The 19,641-nt window shown below is 48.1% G+C and overlaps 1 protein-coding gene across 1 annotated transcript in view; it reads right to left on the bottom strand.

The window, feature by feature from the left end:
• Window positions 1-9,724: 9,724 nt before the first annotated feature.
• LOC311328885 (uncharacterized protein) overlaps window positions 9,725-19,641 on the bottom strand; it is a gene marked incomplete at both ends in the record, with an annotated part of 38,942 nt that continues 29,025 nt past the window's right edge. The window contains 5 exons of the mRNA XM_084462786.1: window positions 9,725-9,782; window positions 10,538-10,711; window positions 15,143-15,316; window positions 16,569-16,742; window positions 17,995-18,168. Coding sequence (XP_084318912.1) covers window positions 9,725-9,782; window positions 10,538-10,711; window positions 15,143-15,316; window positions 16,569-16,742; window positions 17,995-18,168 — 754 coding nt within the window. The remainder of the gene's footprint in view (window positions 9,783-10,537; window positions 10,712-15,142; window positions 15,317-16,568; window positions 16,743-17,994; window positions 18,169-19,641) is intronic.

Genomic DNA, 19,641 nt, shown 5'->3' with positions numbered 1-19,641 from the left:
CTGTCCATCTCCTCCTCCCTCCTGTCTCCTCTCTCTCTACCACTCTGTCCATCTCCTCCTCCCTCCTGTCTCCTCTCTCTCTCTACCACTCTGTCCATCTCCTCCTCCCTCCTGTCTCCTCTCTCTCTCTACCACTCTGTCCATCTCCTCCTCCCTCCCTCCTCTCTCTCTCTACCACTCTGTCCATCTCCTCCTCCCTCCCGTCTCCTCTCTCTCTCTACCACTCTGTCCATCTCCTCCTCCCTCCCTCCTCTCTCTCTCTACCACTCTGTCCATCTCCTCCTCCCTCCCGTCTCCTCTCTCTCTCTCTACCACTCTGTCCATCTCCTCCTCCCTCCCGTCTCCTCTCTCTCTCTACCACTCTTTCCATCTCCTCCTCCCTCCCTCCTCTCTCTCTCTCTACCACTCTGTCCATCTCCTCCTCCCTCCCGTCTCCTCTCTCTCTCTACCACTCTGTCCATCTCCTCCTCCCTCCCGTCTCCTCTCTCTCTACCACTCTGTCCATCTCCTCCTCCCTCCCGTCTCCTCTCTCTCTCTACCACTCTGTCCATCTCCTCCTCCCTCCCGTCTCCTCTCTCTCTCTACCACTCTGTCCATCTCCTCCTCCCTCCCGTCTCCTCTCTCTCTCTACCACTCTGTCCATCTCCTCCTCCCTCCCGTCTCCTCTCTCTCTCTACCACTCTGTCCATCTCCTCCTCCCTCCTGTCTCCTCTCTCTCTCTACCACTCTGTCCATCTCCTCCTCCCTCCCGTCTCCTCTCTCTCTCTACCACTCTGTCCATCTCCTCCTCCCTCCCGTCCTCTCCTCTCTCTCTCTACCACTCTGTCCATCTCCTCCTCCCTCCTCCCTCCTCTCTCTCTCTACCACTCTGTCCATCTCCTCCTCCCTCCCGTCTCCTCTCTCTCTCTACCACTCTGTCCATCTCCTCCTCCCTCCCGTCCTCTCCTCTCTCTCTCTACCACTCTTTCCATCTCCTCCTCCCTCCTGTCTCCTCTCCCTCTCTACCACTCTGTCCATCTCCTCCTCCCTCCTCCCTCCTCTCTCTCTCTACCACTCTGTCCATCTCCTCCTCCCTCCCGTCTCCTCTCTCTCTCTACCACTCTGTCCATCTCCTCCTCCCTCCTCCCTCCTCTCTCTCTCTACCACTCTGTCCATCTCCTCCTCCCTCCCGTCTCCTCTCTCTCTCTCTCTACCACTCTGTCCATCTCCTCCTCCCTCCCTCCTCTCTCTCTCTCTACCACTCTGTCCATCTCCTCCTCCCTCCTGTCCTCTCTCTCTCTCTACCACTCTGTCCATCTCCTCCTCCCTCCCGTCTCCTCTCTCTCTCTACCACTCTGTCCATCTCCTCCTCCCTCCCGTCTCCTCTCTCTCTCTCTCTACCACTCTGTCCATCTCCTCCTCCCTCCTGTCTCCTCTCTCTCTCTACCACTCTGTCCATCTCCTCCTCCCTCCCGTCTCCTCTCTCTCTCTACCACTCTGTCCATCTCCTCCTCCCTCCTCCCTCCTCTCTCTACCACTCTGTCCATCTCCTCCTCCCTCCCTCCTCTCTCTCTCTACCACTCTGTCCATCTCCTCCTCCCTCCCGTCTCCTCTCTCTCTCTCTCTACCACTCTGTCCATCTCCTCCTCCCTCCCGTCTCCTCTCTCTCTCTACCACTCTGTCCATCTCCTCCTACCTCCCTCCTCTCTCTCTCTACCACTCTGTCCATCTCCTCCTCCCTCCCGTCTCCTCTCTCTCTCTCTCTACCACTCTGTCCATCTCCTCCTCCCTCCCTCCTCTCTCTCTCTCTACCACTCTGTCCATCTCCTCCTCCCTCCTCCCTCCTCTCTCTCTACCACTCTGTCCATCTCCTCCTCCCTCCCGTCTCCTCTCTCTCTCTACCACTCTGTCCATCTCCTCCTCCCTCCCGTCTCCTCTCTCTCTCTACCACTCTGTCCATCTCCTCCTCCCTCCCGTCTCCTCTCTCTCTCTACCACTCTGTCCATCTCCTCCTCCCTCCCGTCTCCTCTCTCTCTCTACCACTCTGTCCATCTCCTCCTCCCTCCTCCCTCCTCTCTCTCTACCACTCTGTCCATCTCCTCCTCCCTCCCGTCTCCTCTCTCTCTCTACCACTCTGTCCATCTCCTCCTCCCTCCCGTCTCCTCTCTCTCTCTCTACCACTCTGTCCATCTCCTCCTCCCTCCCGTCTCCTCTCTCTCTACCACTCTGTCCATCTCCTCCTCCCTCCTCTCTCCTCTCTCTCTCTACCACTCTGTCCATCTCCTCCTCCCTCCCGTCTCCTCTCTCTCTCTCTACCACTCTGTCCATCTCCTCCTCCCTCCCTCCTCTCTCTCTCTACCACTCTGTCCATCTCCTCCTCCCTCCCTCCTCTCTCTCTACCACTCTGTCCATCTCCTCCTCCCCCCCTCCTCTCTCTCTACCACTCTGTCCATCTCCTCCTCCCTCCTCCCTCCTCTCTCTCTACCACTCTGTCCATCTCCTCCTCCCTCCCGTCTCCTCTCTCTCTCTACCACTCTGTCCATCTCCTCCTCCCTCCCGTCTCCTCTCTCTCTCTACCACTCTGTCCATCTCCTCCTCCCTCCCGTCTCCTCTCTCTCTCTACCACTCTGTCCATCTCCTCCTCCCTCCCGTCTCCTCTCTCTCTCTCTACCACTCTGTCCATCTCCTCCTCCCTCCCGTCTCCTCTCTCTCTCTACCACTCTGTCCATCTCCTCCTCCCTCCCGTCTCCTCTCTCTCTCTCTACCACTCTGTCCATCTCCTCCTCCCTCCTGTCTCCTCTCTCTCTCTACCACTCTGTCCATCTCCTCCTCCCTCCTGTCTCCTCTCTCTCTCTCTCTACCACTCTGTCCATCTCCTCCTCCCTCCCGTCTCCTCTCTCTCTCTACCACTCTGTCCATCTCCTCCTCCCTCCCATCTCCTCTCTCTCTCTACCACTCTGTCCATCTCCTCCTCCCTCCTCCCTCCTCTCTCTCTCTACCACTCTGTCCATCTCCTCCTCCCTCCCGTCTCCTCTCTCTCTCTCTACCACTCTGTCCATCTCCTCCTCCCTCCTGTCTCCTCTCTCTCTCTACCACTCTGTCCATCTCCTCCTCCCTCCCGTCTCCTCTCTCTCTCTCTCTCTCTCTACCACTCTGTCCATCTCCTCCTCCCTCCCGTCTCCTCTCTCTCTCTACCACTCTGTCCATCTCCTCCTCCCTCCCTCCCGTCTCCTCTCTCTCTCTACCACTCTGTCCATCTCCTCCTCCCTCCCGTCCTCTCCTCTCTCTCTCTCTACCACTCTGTCCATCTCCTACTCCCTCCTGTCTCCTCTCTCTCTCTCTCTCTACCACTCTGTCCATATCCTCCTCCCTCCTGTCTCCTCTCTCTCTACCACTCTGTCCATCTCCTCCTCCCTCCTGTCTCCTCTCTCTCTCTACCACTCTGTCCATCTCCTACTCCCTCCTGTCTCCTCTCTCTCTCTACCACTCTGTCCATCTCCTCCTCCCTCCTCCCTCCTCTCTCTACCACTCTGTCCATCTCCTCCTCCCTCCCGTCCTCTCCTCTCTCTCTCTACCACTCTGTCCATCTCTTACTCCCTCCTGTCTCCTCTCTCTCTCTCTCTCTACCACTCTGTCCATCTCCTCCTCCCTCCTGTCTCCTCTCTCTCTCTACCACTCTGTCCATCTCCTCCTCCCTCCTGTCTCCTCTCTCTCTCTACCACTCTGTCCATCTCCTCCTCCCTCCTGTCTCCTCTCTCTCTCTACCACTCTGTCCATCTCCTCCTCCCTCCTGTCTCCTCTCTCTCTCTACCACTCTGTCCATCTCCTCCTCCCTCCCTCCTCTCTCTCTCTACCACTCTGTCCATCTCCTCCTCCCTCCCGTCTCCTCTCTCTCTCTACCACTCTGTCCATCTCCTCCTCCCTCCCTCCTCTCTCTCTCTACCACTCTGTCCATCTCCTCCTCCCTCCCGTCTCCTCTCTCTCTCTCTACCACTCTGTCCATCTCCTCCTCCCTCCCTCCTCTCTCTCTCTCTCTACCACTCTGTCCATCTCCTCCTCCCTCCCGTCTCCTCTCTCTCTCTACCACTCTTTCCATCTCCTCCTCCCTCCCTCCTCTCTCTCTCTCTCTCTCTACCACTCTGTCCATCTCCTCCTCCCTCCTGTCTCCTCTCTCTCTCTACCACTCTGTCCATCTCCTCCTCCCTCCCGTCTCCTCTCTCTCTCTACCACTCTGTCCATCTCCTCCTCCCTCCCGCCTCCTCTCTCTCTCTACCACTCTGTCCATCTCCTCCTCCCTCCCGTCTCCTCTCTCTCTCTACCACTCTGTCCATCTCTTCCTCCTCTCCAGTTCTATCAGTTCTCAGTGTCTCTTTCCCACCTTTCTCTCCTCTCTCACTCCATCCCTCTCTCTCTCTTTCTCTTCTGTCACATTCCCTCCTCCCTCCTTCTCTCCCTCACATGTATCTACTTCTCTCTCTTTTCCCCTCCCACCAGTTTCACCTGATCCTCCTCGTTCTCCTTCCTCCCCCTGTCCTGTCTCTCCTTCTCTCACCCCTACCTCCCCTCTCTCCTCCCCTTCTCTCACCCCTACCTCCCCTCTCTCCTCCCCTTCTCTCACCCCTACCTCCCCTCTCTCCTCCCCTTCTCTCTCTTCTTCTATCACCCCTCTCTCCTCCCCTTCTCTCACCCCTACCTCCCCTCTCTCCTCCCCTTCTCTCTCTCCTACTCTCACCCCTACCTCCCCTCTCTCCTCCCCTTCTCTCTCTTCTTCTCTCACCCCTACCTCCCCTCTCTCCTCCCCTTCTCTCTCTCCTTCTCTCACCCCTACCTCCCCTCTCTCCTCCCCTTCTCTCCTCCCCTTCTCTCACCCCTACCTCCCCTCTCTCCTCCCCTTCCTCCCCTCTCTCCTCCCCTTCTCTCACCCCTACCTCACCTCTCTCCTCCCCTTCTCTCACCCCTACCTCCCCTCTCTCCTCCCCTTCTCTCTCTCCTCACCCCTACCTCCCCTCTCTCCTCCCCTTCTCTCTCCCCTATCTCCTCCCCTTCTCTCTCTCCTTCTCTCACCCCTACCTCCCCTCTCTCCTCCCCTTCTCTCCTCCCCTTTTCTCTCTTCTTCTCTCACCCCTACCTCCCCTCTCTCCTCCCCTTCTCTCCTCCCCTTCTCTCACCCCTACCTCCCCTCTCTCCTCCCCTTCCTCCCCTCTCTCCTCCCCTTCTCTCACCCCTACCTCACCTCTCTCCTCCCCTTCTCTCTCTCCTCACCCCTACCTCCCCTCTCTCCTCCCCTTCTCTCTCCCCTATCTCCTCCCCTTCTCTCTCTCCTTCTCTCACCCCTACCTCCCCTCTCTCCTCCCCTTCTCTCCTCCCCTTTTCTCTCTTCTTCTCTCACCCCTACCTCCCCTCTCTCCTCCCCATCTCTCTCTTATTCTCTCACCCCTACCTCCCCTCTCTCCTCTCCTTCTCTCTCTTCTTCTCTCACCCCTACCTCCCCTCTCTCCTCCCCTTCTCTCCTCCCCTTCTCTCACCCCTACCTCCCCTCTCTCCTCCCCTTCCTCCCCTCTCCTCCCCTTCTCTCTCTCCTTCTCTCACCCCTACCTCCCCTCTCTCCTCCCCTTCTCTCTCTCTTTTCCCCTCCCACCAGTTTCACCTGATCCTCCTCCCTCCCCCTGTCCTGTCTCTCCTTCTCTCACCCCTACCTCCCCTCTCTCCTCCCCTTCTCTCCTCCCCTTTTCTCTCTTCTTCTCTCACCCCTACCTCCTCTCTCTCCTCCCCTTCTCTCACCCCTACCTCCCCTCTCTCCTCCCCTTCTCTCTCTTCTTCTCTCACCCCTACCTCCCCTCTCTCCTCCCCATCTCTCTCTTATTCTCTCACCCCTACCTCCCCTCTCTCCTCCCCTTCTCTCTCTTCCCTCAATCAGTCTTCCTCTCCTTCTCCTGTTGCTTTTTCCTCCCCTACTAATTCACTCTCCACTATCTACTCCTCATATCAAGTTCAAGTTCTCTCTCTGCCCGACCCTCTACCTACCTATCTATCTATCTATCTACCTACCTATCCATCTACCTACCTATCCATCTACCTATCTACCTATCTATCTATCTATCTATCTATCTATCTATCTATCTATCTATCTATCTATCTATCTATCTATCTATCTATCTATCTACCTACCTATTCATCTACCTATCTACCTATCTACCTATCTACCTATCTATCCATCTACCTATCTACCTATCTATCTATCTACCTATCTATCCATCCATATATCTACCTATCTATCCATCTACCTATCTACCTATCTATCCATCTACCTATCTACCTACCTATCTATCCATCTACGTATCTACCTATCTATCCATCTACCTATCTACCCATCTATCCATCTACCTATCTACCTATATATCCATCTATCCATCCATCCATCCATCCATCCATCCATCCATCCATCCATCCATCCATCCATCCATCCATCCATCCATCCATCCATCCATCTACTCTTCATACCCCCTCTCTGCCCTACCCTCTCTCTCTCCACCACCCTCTCTACCCTAACTCTCTCTCTATTCTCTCTCTCTCTCTATTCTCTCTCTCTCTCTCTCTCTCCAGTTCTCATCCTCTCTACCCCTCTATCATAGTTAAATTATTATAACCTTGGCTCATTCCGAAGCTTTAGAGACGCCTCAGAAAGTGCAATCTCTGCTGTGCTTTCTAGAGGATGCACTTGGTGTTGAGAGACCATGTGAGTCTGAGATGTGTGTGCTGAGGAATCTGAAGCCATCAACAATATCAACAGATGTCCCATTGATGGAGATGGGAGTGTGATTCCCTCTGTTCTCTCTGAAGTCAACAATGGTTTCCTTTGTCTTAGGGACATTTATGGAGAGGTTGTTGTCATGGCACCACAGTGTTAGATCTTCCACTTCCCTTCTATAGGCCTCCTCGTCATTGTGGCTCATTAGTCCAACTAACTACTGTGGTAGTTCCCTCTCACAACTAATGTTCCTGCATACAGACACACTGGTACAAAACACACTCTCCTCTTTCCCCTGACACCAATTCACCTGCATACACACACACATCTTTCTCTCACACACACTTCCCAGGTTCTACACACACAAACATCCCCAAATCACCCTCTCTCCCCACCCCCCCGCTCTCTCTCTCTCTCTGTCTTTCAACATGAATATACATGAATGGACTTTGGACCAGGTCAGACGTAAACCCAAGGACAAGCAGAAACATTCTAAAAAGACGCCTGTGGGAATCAGACCCAAGTCTGGGTACAGAGAGAAAGACTGTGGAGACAATAAATGATCATTAAGTCATATTAGTGACAACTTTTCACTTCACTACCCTACACTATCACCCCCAACCACACACACACACACACACACACACACACACACACACACACACACTTCACACTAGGCTTCCCTGTCTAGTTCATGCCCTATGGAAAGGACAGACCAAGTCAGGAGAGCCAAGGGGGGAGGCTTCTTCACCTTGTAGCCCAACTTAACTCACATTCCTCCTTCCCTTCGTCTGAATCACTTAAAGACACAAACACACCAAAACAGACAAGGAAGCTGTGACCTATAACCTCAAGAGACCATCCTGACCCCACAAGCTCACAGTCTGTTTCTCTCCAGGGACCAGGATGGTCTCACAAGGTTCCAGATTAGCAATAATGACAGCTCTGAGTCCCACTGCACTGTGAACTCTTCTGCCATGGATGACAGTCACCAGCACACCAGATAACAGTCACCAGCACAACCACACTGACATGCAGTGTAGGCCAATCATCAATAAACCCCTTTCCAACAGAGAGCATAGGCCTGTTGTGGTTTTTCACATGCCTCTGTAATATGATCTTTAGAAACGTCTTTAGACACGAAATAGCTTCCTCCCTTGCTCCAGCACGCATGCGCACAGCGTGCTGGAGCAACGATTGCGCGCTGTGCGCATTAGTGCTGGAGCAAGTGAGGAAGCTATTTCGTTTCGAAAGACGTTTCGAAAGATCATGGCATGTGAAAACCACAACAGGCCTATGCTCTATGTAAGCACAACTAGCGATTCATCAAGACAGATTGATGAAAACAACCGTTTCGCGGCAGAAAATAGATTTTTAGAAACTGCATTGAGTGCCCCGACCACAGCCATTACATGGATATACTGGCTCGCGCTGGATTTTAAATTTCTTCTACATGCCTCCGAACTACACCAAAGTGATCTCGGTGAGTCAAACGTCTTATAATATGTCGTAAATAAGGTCCAGGTTGTCAAAAACGAGCATTGTCCTTTAAGTTTGATGTGTTGCCTCATTTTGCCTGTACGGCATTGCTGCATCACCTGCACAACGGACGGCCATCATCTATAGCTTACTTTATCTGGTTTAAAACCGAAATAGTTCCATGTTAAACCTTAAGTTATGTTTCTTCAATAATGTTACATTTGATGGAGCGGACCCGGAGCTAGGGAACACTTCTGCCGTTACGATAGCCTACTGAAAACTGGCTTGCGCCCAGACATACAGATAACGTCAATATTGCATGTGTGCGCGAGCCAACACATTGGGAGCTGTCACAACGGTGTCGCGAGTGACTGCGGAGATGTGTGCGCGAGCCAACAAATTGGGAGCTCCACAATGGTGTCGCGCATAGACAGTTATAATACGTATATATAATACATATATGGTGTCGCGAGCCAGTCTTCTCAATAGCAGAAACCAGTGAATTTGGGAACAGAGGTAACATTGTCCCCCTGCCGTGTTCAACGGTAGTAGCGTATTCCACGGTAGTACCGTTGTATAGAGCTTATAGTATAGTTGGCACCGTGACGTTTTGGCACCGCGGTAGACCGTTCCGTACCGGTATATCGTGCAACACTACTGTCCAGGATAAAATGTTTTGGGTAATCCATGAATGTTAAATGTAGATATATTTCTTACAGTTTTTCTTATTTTAATCTTGCTTTATCAATTATTTGTTTCACCTAAGATTTGGGAGGAGGCACTGCCTCCCTTGGCTACTCGCACCACACGCCACTGAAAAGCACTGTTATGGAAACATTAGCACCATTAGAAGAGTGAGATTATCACCAACTTCCTCAGAACAAATGAGCAGAGTATTAACATCATTCCATCCACCTGTACTCTATGGATACCAACAACAGCCTCAGAGGATCCAACACTGATACAAAAGCTTAGTGGGAGCAGATCCCCGTCATTACCACTTAAGAGGGCTCTAAAAACCTCTCCTCTCACCGGATTCTGATCAGGGACTGGACATGACGTGGTGCTCATCCAACAATTATGAGTGTGTGTGTGTGTGTGTGTGTGTGTGTGTGTACATATATGTGCGTGTGTGTGTGTGTGTGTTTGTATGTGTGCGTGCGCATATGTGTGTGCGTGTGTGTGCTGTGTGTGTGTGTATGTGTGCGTGTGTGCGTGTGTGCGTGTGCATATGTGTGTGTATGTGTGTGTGCTGTGTGTGTGTGCGTGCGTGAGTGTGTGTGTGTGCGTGTATGTGTGTGTGCTGTGTGTGCAGCATGTGTGTGTGTGTGTGTGTGTGTGTGTGTGTGCGTATGTACCCATCACTATGAATATAGTTCAAGTGTAAGCAGCTCTTAGGTGTTTGAACAGTTGTGACAGATTGTATTGTATTTTATATGACCCCTGTTTTCTAGGCCCAAGTAGATAATGGTGGTGAACTCAGCTTCAGTTAAGATACATGAATAATCAATGTCAATGTCAATACTCACATTTTCCAAGTCCAGGTCGGATCCTGATCTCTCCACCATGATCCACACTGTAGGAATAAGCAGAGGAATGATGAGGATGATGCAATGAGACGTCACCAGTTTTGGGCTTTATGTGTTTGTTAGTTACAGGTAGATTGCAGGATTATATAAAAACTACCAGACCTATTTTCCCGTGGAAGGGTGACTGTAGCATGAGCCAAGGAAGAACCCATTCAATTAGAGAGAGCGGATCTGAATCACGGGGAGGATCCAAATTCATTGAAAAATAATTTTTCACTTTTGTTGACCATGCCAGAGAGACCAGACCAGCACCTACGGGTACTTTGCCATGTTTAATACATCCATGGCTGTTTATCCCTGTATTTTCTGCGGGTATTAGGACCAAAATAATTGAATCATGGCATGAAGGCAAAGCTCAACTGCTTTGAATTAGCTAGTTATGCTCATAGCTAGCCAGATGACTGCTGTTGGTCCTGTCATATGTAGCTATCTAGGTAGCTGAAATACATCAGAGAGCAGAGCTGAAGAGCACCTGTTGGACCAACCCCAGCTGATGCACCACCAGTATATTGTTGGCATTCGTCTCCTCTAGGTTCTCTAATGCTACTGCACATGCTGACAACATGCATCATGGGTGGAGGTCTGCACTCTCAAAGTGCCCTTCTGGTTATAGGGTGATTTGTGTCTGTTCTGTCAAGAGACTCGTAGGCTGTGAAAGTTGAGACCATCTAGTTCAGAGAGGGGGGCTACATAAGAGACACTGGGTGATTCTCTTCCACTTGATTTAAAACTCTCCTCTTACTTGAGTTTCTCCAGTCTCCAGTGTGGATCCTCCAGTCCAGCAGAGAGCAGCTTCACTCCTGAGTCTCCTGGGTGATTGTAGCTCAGGTCCAGCTCTCTCAGGTGGGCGGGGTTTGACCTCATAGCTGAGGCTAGAGAGACACAGCCTTCTTCTGTGACCAGGCAGCCCGACAGACTGTAGAAACAGATCGATACAAACACATTACTACCCTCTGCTGGTGAAAAGAGAGAGTTGAAGGATTATATTCCATCTTCCTACAGACAAATATTTGAACATTGGATCTGCCCTGGTTCACACATTGTCAGATTCTTGAATACAAAGTGATCTTTTTTTGTCAGTCAATATTTTTGATATGCTTTCTCTTCCTTGTAACCCATGCTAAATAAGAATGCTCTGAGACTCCAGGTTTATTATAGAAATGGAAAAGCCTGGTCTCTGTAGTACTGAGACATTCCAATCCAACCAATGAAACTCCTCATGAGAGTTCAGGTAGGTTTACACTGTAGTTTATCTGTAGTTACTGTAGTTTAGCTGTTTCTAGTGGGAACATTCAGCTGATCATCTGCTATGATTGTAACAGTTCATAATATCTCCCATCATGTCATTCATAAGAGTCTCATTCCAAAGATGAGAAACTCTGGTTTAAAAAGCTCTGGCAGCATTTCTCTGTTAGTCTGCATCCATTCAGTCTGTAGGGAGATGATGATGATGATGAAGATCACCAAACTGCTTCATTTGCAATGAACACATGATGTATAAGGAGAGATGTCCTGTCTATGCAGTCCCCTGGAGCAGACAGGTTCAGAGGCAGGGTTCTGAAGGAGTGTGCTGTACAGCTGGGAGTCCAGCTCACCCAGCTATTCCAGCTGTTTTAAACACAGGCTTTGTCTCAGCAGCTTCCCACCATCATCCCCTCATGCCAAGACTATGAACGATGGACCCTGAATCAGACCCATGGATAATGGACAGTGGATCATGGATCATCTCAATCCAGCTCACCCAGAATCTCCAGCCTGTCCCTTTTCCCTTGACTACCCTGCAACCTTTCACCCCCGACTACACACCAACACACACACACACACACACACACACACACACACTATAACCGATACTTAAACAATGTTACACAAACACACCAGTACTTTAACAATGTTATTATTATCAAGGGATATGATAGGCTGTTTCTGAGCCAGGGAGAGCACATTTGGAGTTTGTGTGTTAAATAATTGTCTGTTCAAAGTTATCTTTAGAGTGCATTACACGAACGCCAGACTGGCAAAAATATACCCAGAGACTGATGACACCTGTAATGGGTGCAAGCAATCACCTGCTAATCACACACACACGTTCTGATCCTGCCATGAGTTGACAGATTTCTGGTGCGAAATTTACGGTACACTCAGTACTCGACACAGACCTCAGACCCGACCCACTCACTGCCATATTTGGGATCTCTACCAAATAACACCCACTCTCTCATCAGCAAAGCAGCGAGTGCTGGCTCTCACCTCCTTGCTAGCTAGACGTCTCATCCTATTCAAATGGAAACACCCCCGCCCCCCCCCTCACACAGTAGCTGGTTGAAAGAGGTTCTTAATCACATAACGCTGGAGAAGATAAGAATCTCAATCACTAACTCCAAACTTTCATCTGACAAGACGTGGAAGCCCTTTATTGACTATTTGAACAATACTACTATCCCCCCAGATGACTAGATGCTGACCCCCCCCCCCCCCCTCTACCTCATCTACCCCCCTTCCCTTTTCTGTACTGTTTGGTTTTGTGTGTCTGTCTCATCTTTATTTACAGTTTATCATTCATTTATTTACTACATCCCTGCTTTCAGTATTGTTAAGTGCTTTGTCAGGGTTTGGATATGTGGGCAGGAAAGTGGGTGAGTAGGGTTTCGTGTTTTTGTCCTTTTGCTAAAAATCAATAAAAATAATTTTGAAAGAAAGAAAAATAATTGCCCATTTGTGCGTCCTTCGTAGCACACTCTATTATCAAGGGATATGATGTGATATGATGAGGCCAGTGGCATAATGTAGTTATGATGGCCCCAGAGTGAGCTTATTATGATGAACCCTATTAGTGCACACTACTTGAAGCACACACACACACACACACTGTAGTCTATACACATTTTAACAACAGTGTGCTGTTGAATTAGCTAGCCTACGTTGGCTATTGTACTGGCGAAGTGGAGGTCAGAAAGCTATCAGAACCATGCGCTCACGCAGTAACAAACAGAGGCTCAATCAAATCAAGTCAACTTTACATAACTATGGCTGGGAAGGTTTAGGCAAAAACAACAACACATCAGCAAGGAAGTTGCTACTCTGGATAACTCGCCTATAAACTACTGTAAATAGTTGAGCTGTGGATAAGAGCTAACGATAAGTTTACTATTGACATCCATAAACTTTCTGCACTCAGTTTAACCAGGGCTTGTTGCTGTCGGCTTCACACAACAGAGATGCCTTCATTAGCTGATCTTAGCTAATATTCTTAAAAACATCTGAAAAACACGTTGGCTACACAATGAAACAGGCGCTGAGCAGCGACCTCACTCCATGATAACAACCTGCAGGGGCACGGCCTACCCCAAATCCCCTTGAGAAACACTTGTAGGCTAACATTACTCACCTATTTGAATGGCATTCCACTATTCTTGCATTGAGCAAAATTGAAGACAATGTCCTTAATATTCAACTCTTGGACTCTGAAAATTAAGCCTACCATAATGTATATATAAAGTCGTGAAATGTACAGTACATCTAACAATAGCCTAATGTTATTGTTTGGACTTAATGTCAATCAATTGAGGTTCACATTTTTGAATGTTTGTCAATCAATTGAGGTTCAAATAGTAAATGGACTGCACTTATATAGCACTTTTCCACCTTAGCGGCACTCAAAGCGCTTTACAATGGCCTCTCATTCACCCATTCACACACACACACCAATGGGGTTAGCTGCCATGCAAGGTGCTAGTCTGCTCATTGGGAGCAATTTGGGGTTAGGTGTCTTGCTCAAGGACACTTCGACATGTGGACAGTCGGAGATGGGATTCGAACCACTGACCCTTCGATCATTGAACGACCCGCTCTACCAACTGAGCTACAGCCGCCCCGTCAACAGTTCACCTTTTGCGCCTAGTGTACCATACTGTCTTGTGTCTGATCAAATAGAGACTTAACATTGGACAAGAACATACAGTATTTCCCAGCAATCATCATTGCACATCTGTGTATGACAAAAATATGACACGTTTATTAATGTAATCGTTTTAAGTGTATTTGTTTATGTAGAATAAGCATATAATGTTGTTATTGAGTAAGACTTCTGCAGACTATTTTCTGGAGACATGGGTAGAGAGAGTGAGTGAGTGAGTGAGTGAGTGAGTGAGTGAGTGAGTGAGTGAGTGAGAGAGAGAGAGAGAGAGAGAGAGAGTGAGAGAGAGAGAGAGAGAGTGAGTGAGTGAGTGAGTGAGAGACAGACATGGGTAGAGAGTGAGTGAGAGAGAGAGTTAGAGAGAGAGAGAGAGAGAGAGAGAGAGAGAGTGTGAGTGAGTGAGTGAGTGAGTGAGTGAGTGAGTGAGTGAGTGAGTGAGTGAGGGGGAGAGGGGGAGAGAGAGAGTGAGAGAGAGAGAGAGAGAGTAAGTGAGTGAGTGAGTGAGTGAGTGAGTGAGAGAGAGAGTGAGTGAGAGACAGACATGGGTAGAGAGTGAGTGAGAGAGAGAGAGAGAGAGAGAGAGAGAGAGAGAGAGAGAGAGAGAGTGAGTGAGTGAGTGAGTGAGTGAGTGAGAGACAGACAGACAAACATGGGTAGAGAGAGAGTGAGTGAGTGAGTGAGTGAGGGGGAGAGAGAGAGAGAGTGAGTGAGTGAGTGAGTGAGTGAGTGAGTGAGTGAGTGAGTGAGTGAGTGAGTGAGAGTGAGTAAATGAGTGCTAGCCTAGACAAGAAATAACACACTGCCCCAATCTTCCATCTGCTTTCACCTTGGCCAGCCCATCTCAGCCCAGCCTAACCCAGTCCAGTCCAGCCTAACCCAGTCCAGTCCAGCCTAACCCAGCCCAGTCCAGTCCAGCCTAACCCAGCCCAGTCCAGCCTAACCCAGTCCAGCCTAGCCTAAATGTATATTTAATGGACTAGGGTGCCTTGGGATTTTAAGTACGTATGAAGGGTGCGGTGACTGAAAGAAAGGTTGAGAAACGCTGGTATATATGGTGTGGCTCTTGGTGGTACCACAGTCATTGTTGTGTCTCTTAGTCTCTGACTGGTTGGCCACCCCTGCCCTAATGATTTGGGATCCTAGCAGCGCCCCTGTCTTGTTCCTAATCTACATTTGTATTTAGTCTTGATTGTGTCTTTGTTCCTTCAATAAATGACCCACCCACCACCTACAGTCTGTATATGTCTGTATGTATGCATTGAGATGATAGTCCCTATTTTGTCAACTCTACTGTATGTACTGTAGTCCAAAGATAATTTCTCAAGTGGAATGTTGATGCTCAAAACATCCCTCTTCAAGGACAGAGATGTACAATTACTTAGACATTTAAATCCCATCATTTAACATGTGAATATGCTCAGGGGTACAGACCTCAGTTTCTCCAGTTTGCAGTGTGGACTCCCCAGTCCAGCAGAGAGCAGCTTCACTCCTGAATCCTGCAGGTCATTGTTACTCAGGTCTAACTCTCTCAGGTGGGAGGAGTTTGAGCTGAGAGATGAGGCCAGCAGAGAACAGCATGTCCCTGTTAATCTGCATCCACTCAGGCTGAGGAGACAAGGACAAGTATTAGCAAACATTTTCACCAGTAATCAGTGTATTGACAAAGCGTGTTTTCATTGGCAGGCAAAACATTTTTTCTGACTAAAGGCGTAACTTCACTCTTCACTTCAGCCTTCTGACAAACACTGCTACACTAGTGGTGAAAAGGAGGAATGACAGCTATATTGTCTTGCTCTCTCAGACTGAATTATAAACAGACTGACTCATTCTGGAGCTAGGAGAGAGAGTGCTGCTGCATCTAATATGTTTTAGTCATGAGCAGGTTTTTAATTCCTCTAATGCAGGCATTCCCAAACTGTGAGGCGGGCCTCCCCCTAGGGGGCCCCAAAGAAAGTCAGGGGAGGCGCAGAGGGATGGTTAGAAAAAAAAGAAGGAAAAACATGTCATTCATTTTTTAAATGTCTATGGTTTTTATGAATGAAACGGGATTTTAAAGGTCAGAAGATTGAAATAAATAATGTGAGAGATACTATAATATTTTACTAAATGTGTGGATAGTGCAGAGAGAGCCTCCCCCCGTAGGCATGAATATATTGTGTGAAAACGTCATAACGTTAACTAGCAGCAGGTGCCACCGAGCTAACTTAGCTGTGTAACGTTATGGGCTAGCTGACGCTGCCTTGCAAAATGGAGAAATTTGGGGGGTTGGGGGGGCGTGGGTGTGTCACTGTTTTCAGAGGGGAGGCCCACATTGATGGAGTTTGGGAACCCATGCTCTAATGAATACTCAGCATCCAATCAGCGTCCTGATTGGATGGACACTATGGACCTGAGTCAGCTTGGAGGGTGCTAAGGCTCTTTGGACAGGACATGTACATTTACCAACATGCTATAGCCTACTTACTACTTGATACTTCATCATGTACACCTGGGCATGTTTTACACATCTAGGCATGCTAAGGAGTCAACTTTTATACACCTTGTTTATTTGCACTCTTGTGTATTGGGATTTTGTGTATATTTTGTACCCAATTTACATTTGTATTTCATCTTGATTGTGTCTTTGTTCCTTCAATAAAGGACCCACCCACCACCTACAGTCTGTATATGTCTGTATGTATGCTTTGAGATGATAGTCCCTATTTTGTCAACTCTACTGTATGTACTGTAGTCCAAAGATAATTTCTCAAGTTGAATGTTGATGCTCAAAACATCCCTCTTCAAGGACAGATATGTACAATTACTTAGACATTTAAATCCCATCATTTAACATGTGAATATGGTCAGGGATACAGACCTCAGTTTCTCCAGTTTGCAGTGTGGACTCCCCAGTCCAGCAGAGAGCAGCTTCACTCCTGAATCCTGCAGGTCATTGTTACTCAGGTCTAACTCTCTCAGGTGGGAGGAGTTTGAGCTGAGAGATGAGGCCAGCAGAGAACAGCATGTCCCTGTTAATCTGCATCCACTCAGGCTGAGGAGACAAGGACAAGTATTAGCAAACATTTTCACCAGTAATCAGTGTATTGACAAAGCGTGTTTTCATTGGCAGGCAAAACATTTTTTCTGACTAAAGGCGTAACTTCACTCTTCACTTCAGCCTTCTGACAAACACTGCTACACTAGTGGTGAAAAGGAGGAATGACAGCTATATTGTCTTGCTCTCTCAGACTGAATTATAAACAGACTGACTCATTCTGGAGCTAGGAGAGAGAGTGCTGCTGCATCTAATATGTTTTAGTCATGAGCAGGTTTTTAATTCCTCTAATGCAGGCATTCCCAAACTGTGAGGCGGGCCTCCCCCTAGGGGGCCCCAAAGAAAGTCAGGGGAGGCGCAGAGGGATGGTTAGAAAAAAAAGAAGGAAAAACATGTTATTCATTTTTTAAATGTCTATGGTTTTTATGAATGAAACGGGATTTTAAAGGTCAGAAGATTGAAATAAATAATGTGAGAGATACTATAATATTTTACTAAATGTGTGGATAGTGCAGAGAGAGCCTCCCCCCGTAGGCATGAATATATTGTGTGAAAACGTCATAACGTTAACTAGCAGCAGGTGCCACCGAGCTAACTTAGCTGTGTAACGTTATGGGCTAGCTGACGCTGCCTTGCAAAATGGAGAAATTTGGGGGGTTGGGGGGGCGTGGGTGTGTCACTGTTTTCAGAGGGGAGGCCCACATTGATGGAGTTTGGGAACCCATGCTCTAATGAATACTCAGCATCCAATCAGCATCCTGATTGGATGGACACTATGGACCTGAGTCAGCTTGGAGGGTGCTAAGGCTCTTTGGACAGGACATGTACATTTACCAACATGCTATAGCCTACTTACTACTTGATACTTCATCATGTACACCTGGGCATGTTTTACACATCTAGGCATGCTAAGGAGTCAACTTTTATACACCTTGTTTATTTGCACTCTTGTGTATTGGGATTTTGTGTATATTTTGTACCCAATTTACATTTGTATTTCATCTTGATTGTGTCTTTGTTCCTTCAATAAAGGACCCACCCACCACCTACAGTCTGTATATGTCTGTATGTATGCTTTGAGATGATAGTCCCTATTTTGTCAACTCTACTGTATGTACTGTAGTCCAAAGATAATTTCTCAAGTTGAATGTTGATGCTCAAAACATCCCTCTTCAAGGACAGATATGTACAATTACTTAGACATTTAAATCCCATCATTTAACATGTGAATATGGTCAGGGATACAGACCTCAGTTTCTCCAGTTTGCAGTGTGGACTCCCCAGTCCAGCAGAGAGCAGCTTCACTCCTGAATCCTGCAGGTCATTGTTACTCAGGTCTAACTCTCTCAGGTGGGAGGAGTTTGAGCTGAGTGATGAGGCCAGCAGAGAACAGCATGTCTCTGTTAATCTGCATCCACTCAGCCTGAGGAGACAAGGACAAGTATTAGCAAACATTTTCACCAGTAATCAGTGTATTGACAAAGCGTGTTTGCATTGGCAGGCAAAACATTTTTTCTGACTAAAGGCGTAACTTCACTCTTCACTTCAGCCTTCTGACAAACACTGCTACACTAGTGGTGAAAAGGAGGAATGACAGCTATATTGTCTTGCTCTCTCAGACTGAATTATAAACAGACTGACTCATTCTGGAGCTAGGAGAGAGAGTGCTGCTGCATCTAATATGTTTTAGTCATGAGCAGGTTTTTAATTCCTCTAATGCAGGCATTCCCAAACTGTGAGGCGGGCCTCTGTCGTGTATTAATTTGCCTAATTAAGCTTGACCCTTTGTTCTAATCCAGATTATATGATATGTGTCTATTCTTAGAGTCAGTTTAGGCCAGAAGCAGCATTTCATGACGAGACAGTAGGCCAGAAAAGCAGCTATCACGAGGTTTGTTCTGTAAGGGAGGGGCGAGAGCAGTGGCTCCCGTGGGAAACCAGCTGTGGCCCAAAAGGAACGTTGAAACGGTATCAGTTAACGAGCCAAGAGGCCAAGAAACTACAAAGCATAAGAGCCAGGTGCTATACACCAGATAACGGGTCAGGCTAAGAAACAACATAGCGTGAGAAAGCAGGTGTTCTCAAAACTGCTCATCAGATAAGGTATATAAGACCCAGTCAAACATCAGTCGTGTGTATTATCTCTCGAGAGCTTACCGGTTTTAATTGTCTGTTACTGATTGTACAAACAAATAAAGCCTGTTGCATTTAATCCAGTTACCAGTGCCTGTTTGATTCGACCTCAGCTTACTGAACAAAGACCATTTGAAGATTGTAACAGAACCGAAGGCGTCCCCCACGTCAAGTGGCGAGCCAAAGCCAGGAGAGACGGCATCGAGGTCTGACACACCGGGGTCCTGCTTCGCTTCAGCACACAAACGCGTCTAAATAAAAGGTAAGCAGAGCCATTTCAAATTCTGCCAATTTTATATGTGTGACTGAGTGATCAGGTACGCCCAGGTGACAGATACTCCCGCCTTTCTCTAAAGAACCTAGATAAATATATTAAAGGAGTAGTACAGTTTTACCAATTTCTAATCCATACAGGCACTGTTGATGATTTAATGCAATATATATGTCTGTCTTTTCCTATCTTTAAACACCATGGTGCGGAGAAGAATGAATGACTAATTATGAGAGAAAATGTGCATGCCCTAAAACTAATGTATGCGTAGTTTTTTAGCCTCACCTTACCTAGAAAACAGGGAACTGTAAGCAGTTCAGAGATAAAGTGTTGCAGAGAAAAAGCGCTCCCAGGTACGGTAGACTATTTCTTTTTAGTACTAAGCAGCAGAGAAAAAGCGCTCCTATTACGGTAGGCTATTTACATGTGATTCCTCGAGAAGAAAGCAGTAAAGAATGCTGTACATCGCTGAGTGAAAAGCGATTAAGCGCT

The sequence above is a fragment of the Borostomias antarcticus genome (assembly GCF_949987555.1).
Source record: "Borostomias antarcticus genome assembly, contig: scaffold_130, whole genome shotgun sequence".
Classification (NCBI taxonomy): domain Eukaryota; kingdom Metazoa; phylum Chordata; class Actinopteri; order Stomiiformes; family Stomiidae; genus Borostomias; species Borostomias antarcticus.
This window is presented reverse-complemented; position numbering and strand designations above follow the sequence as displayed.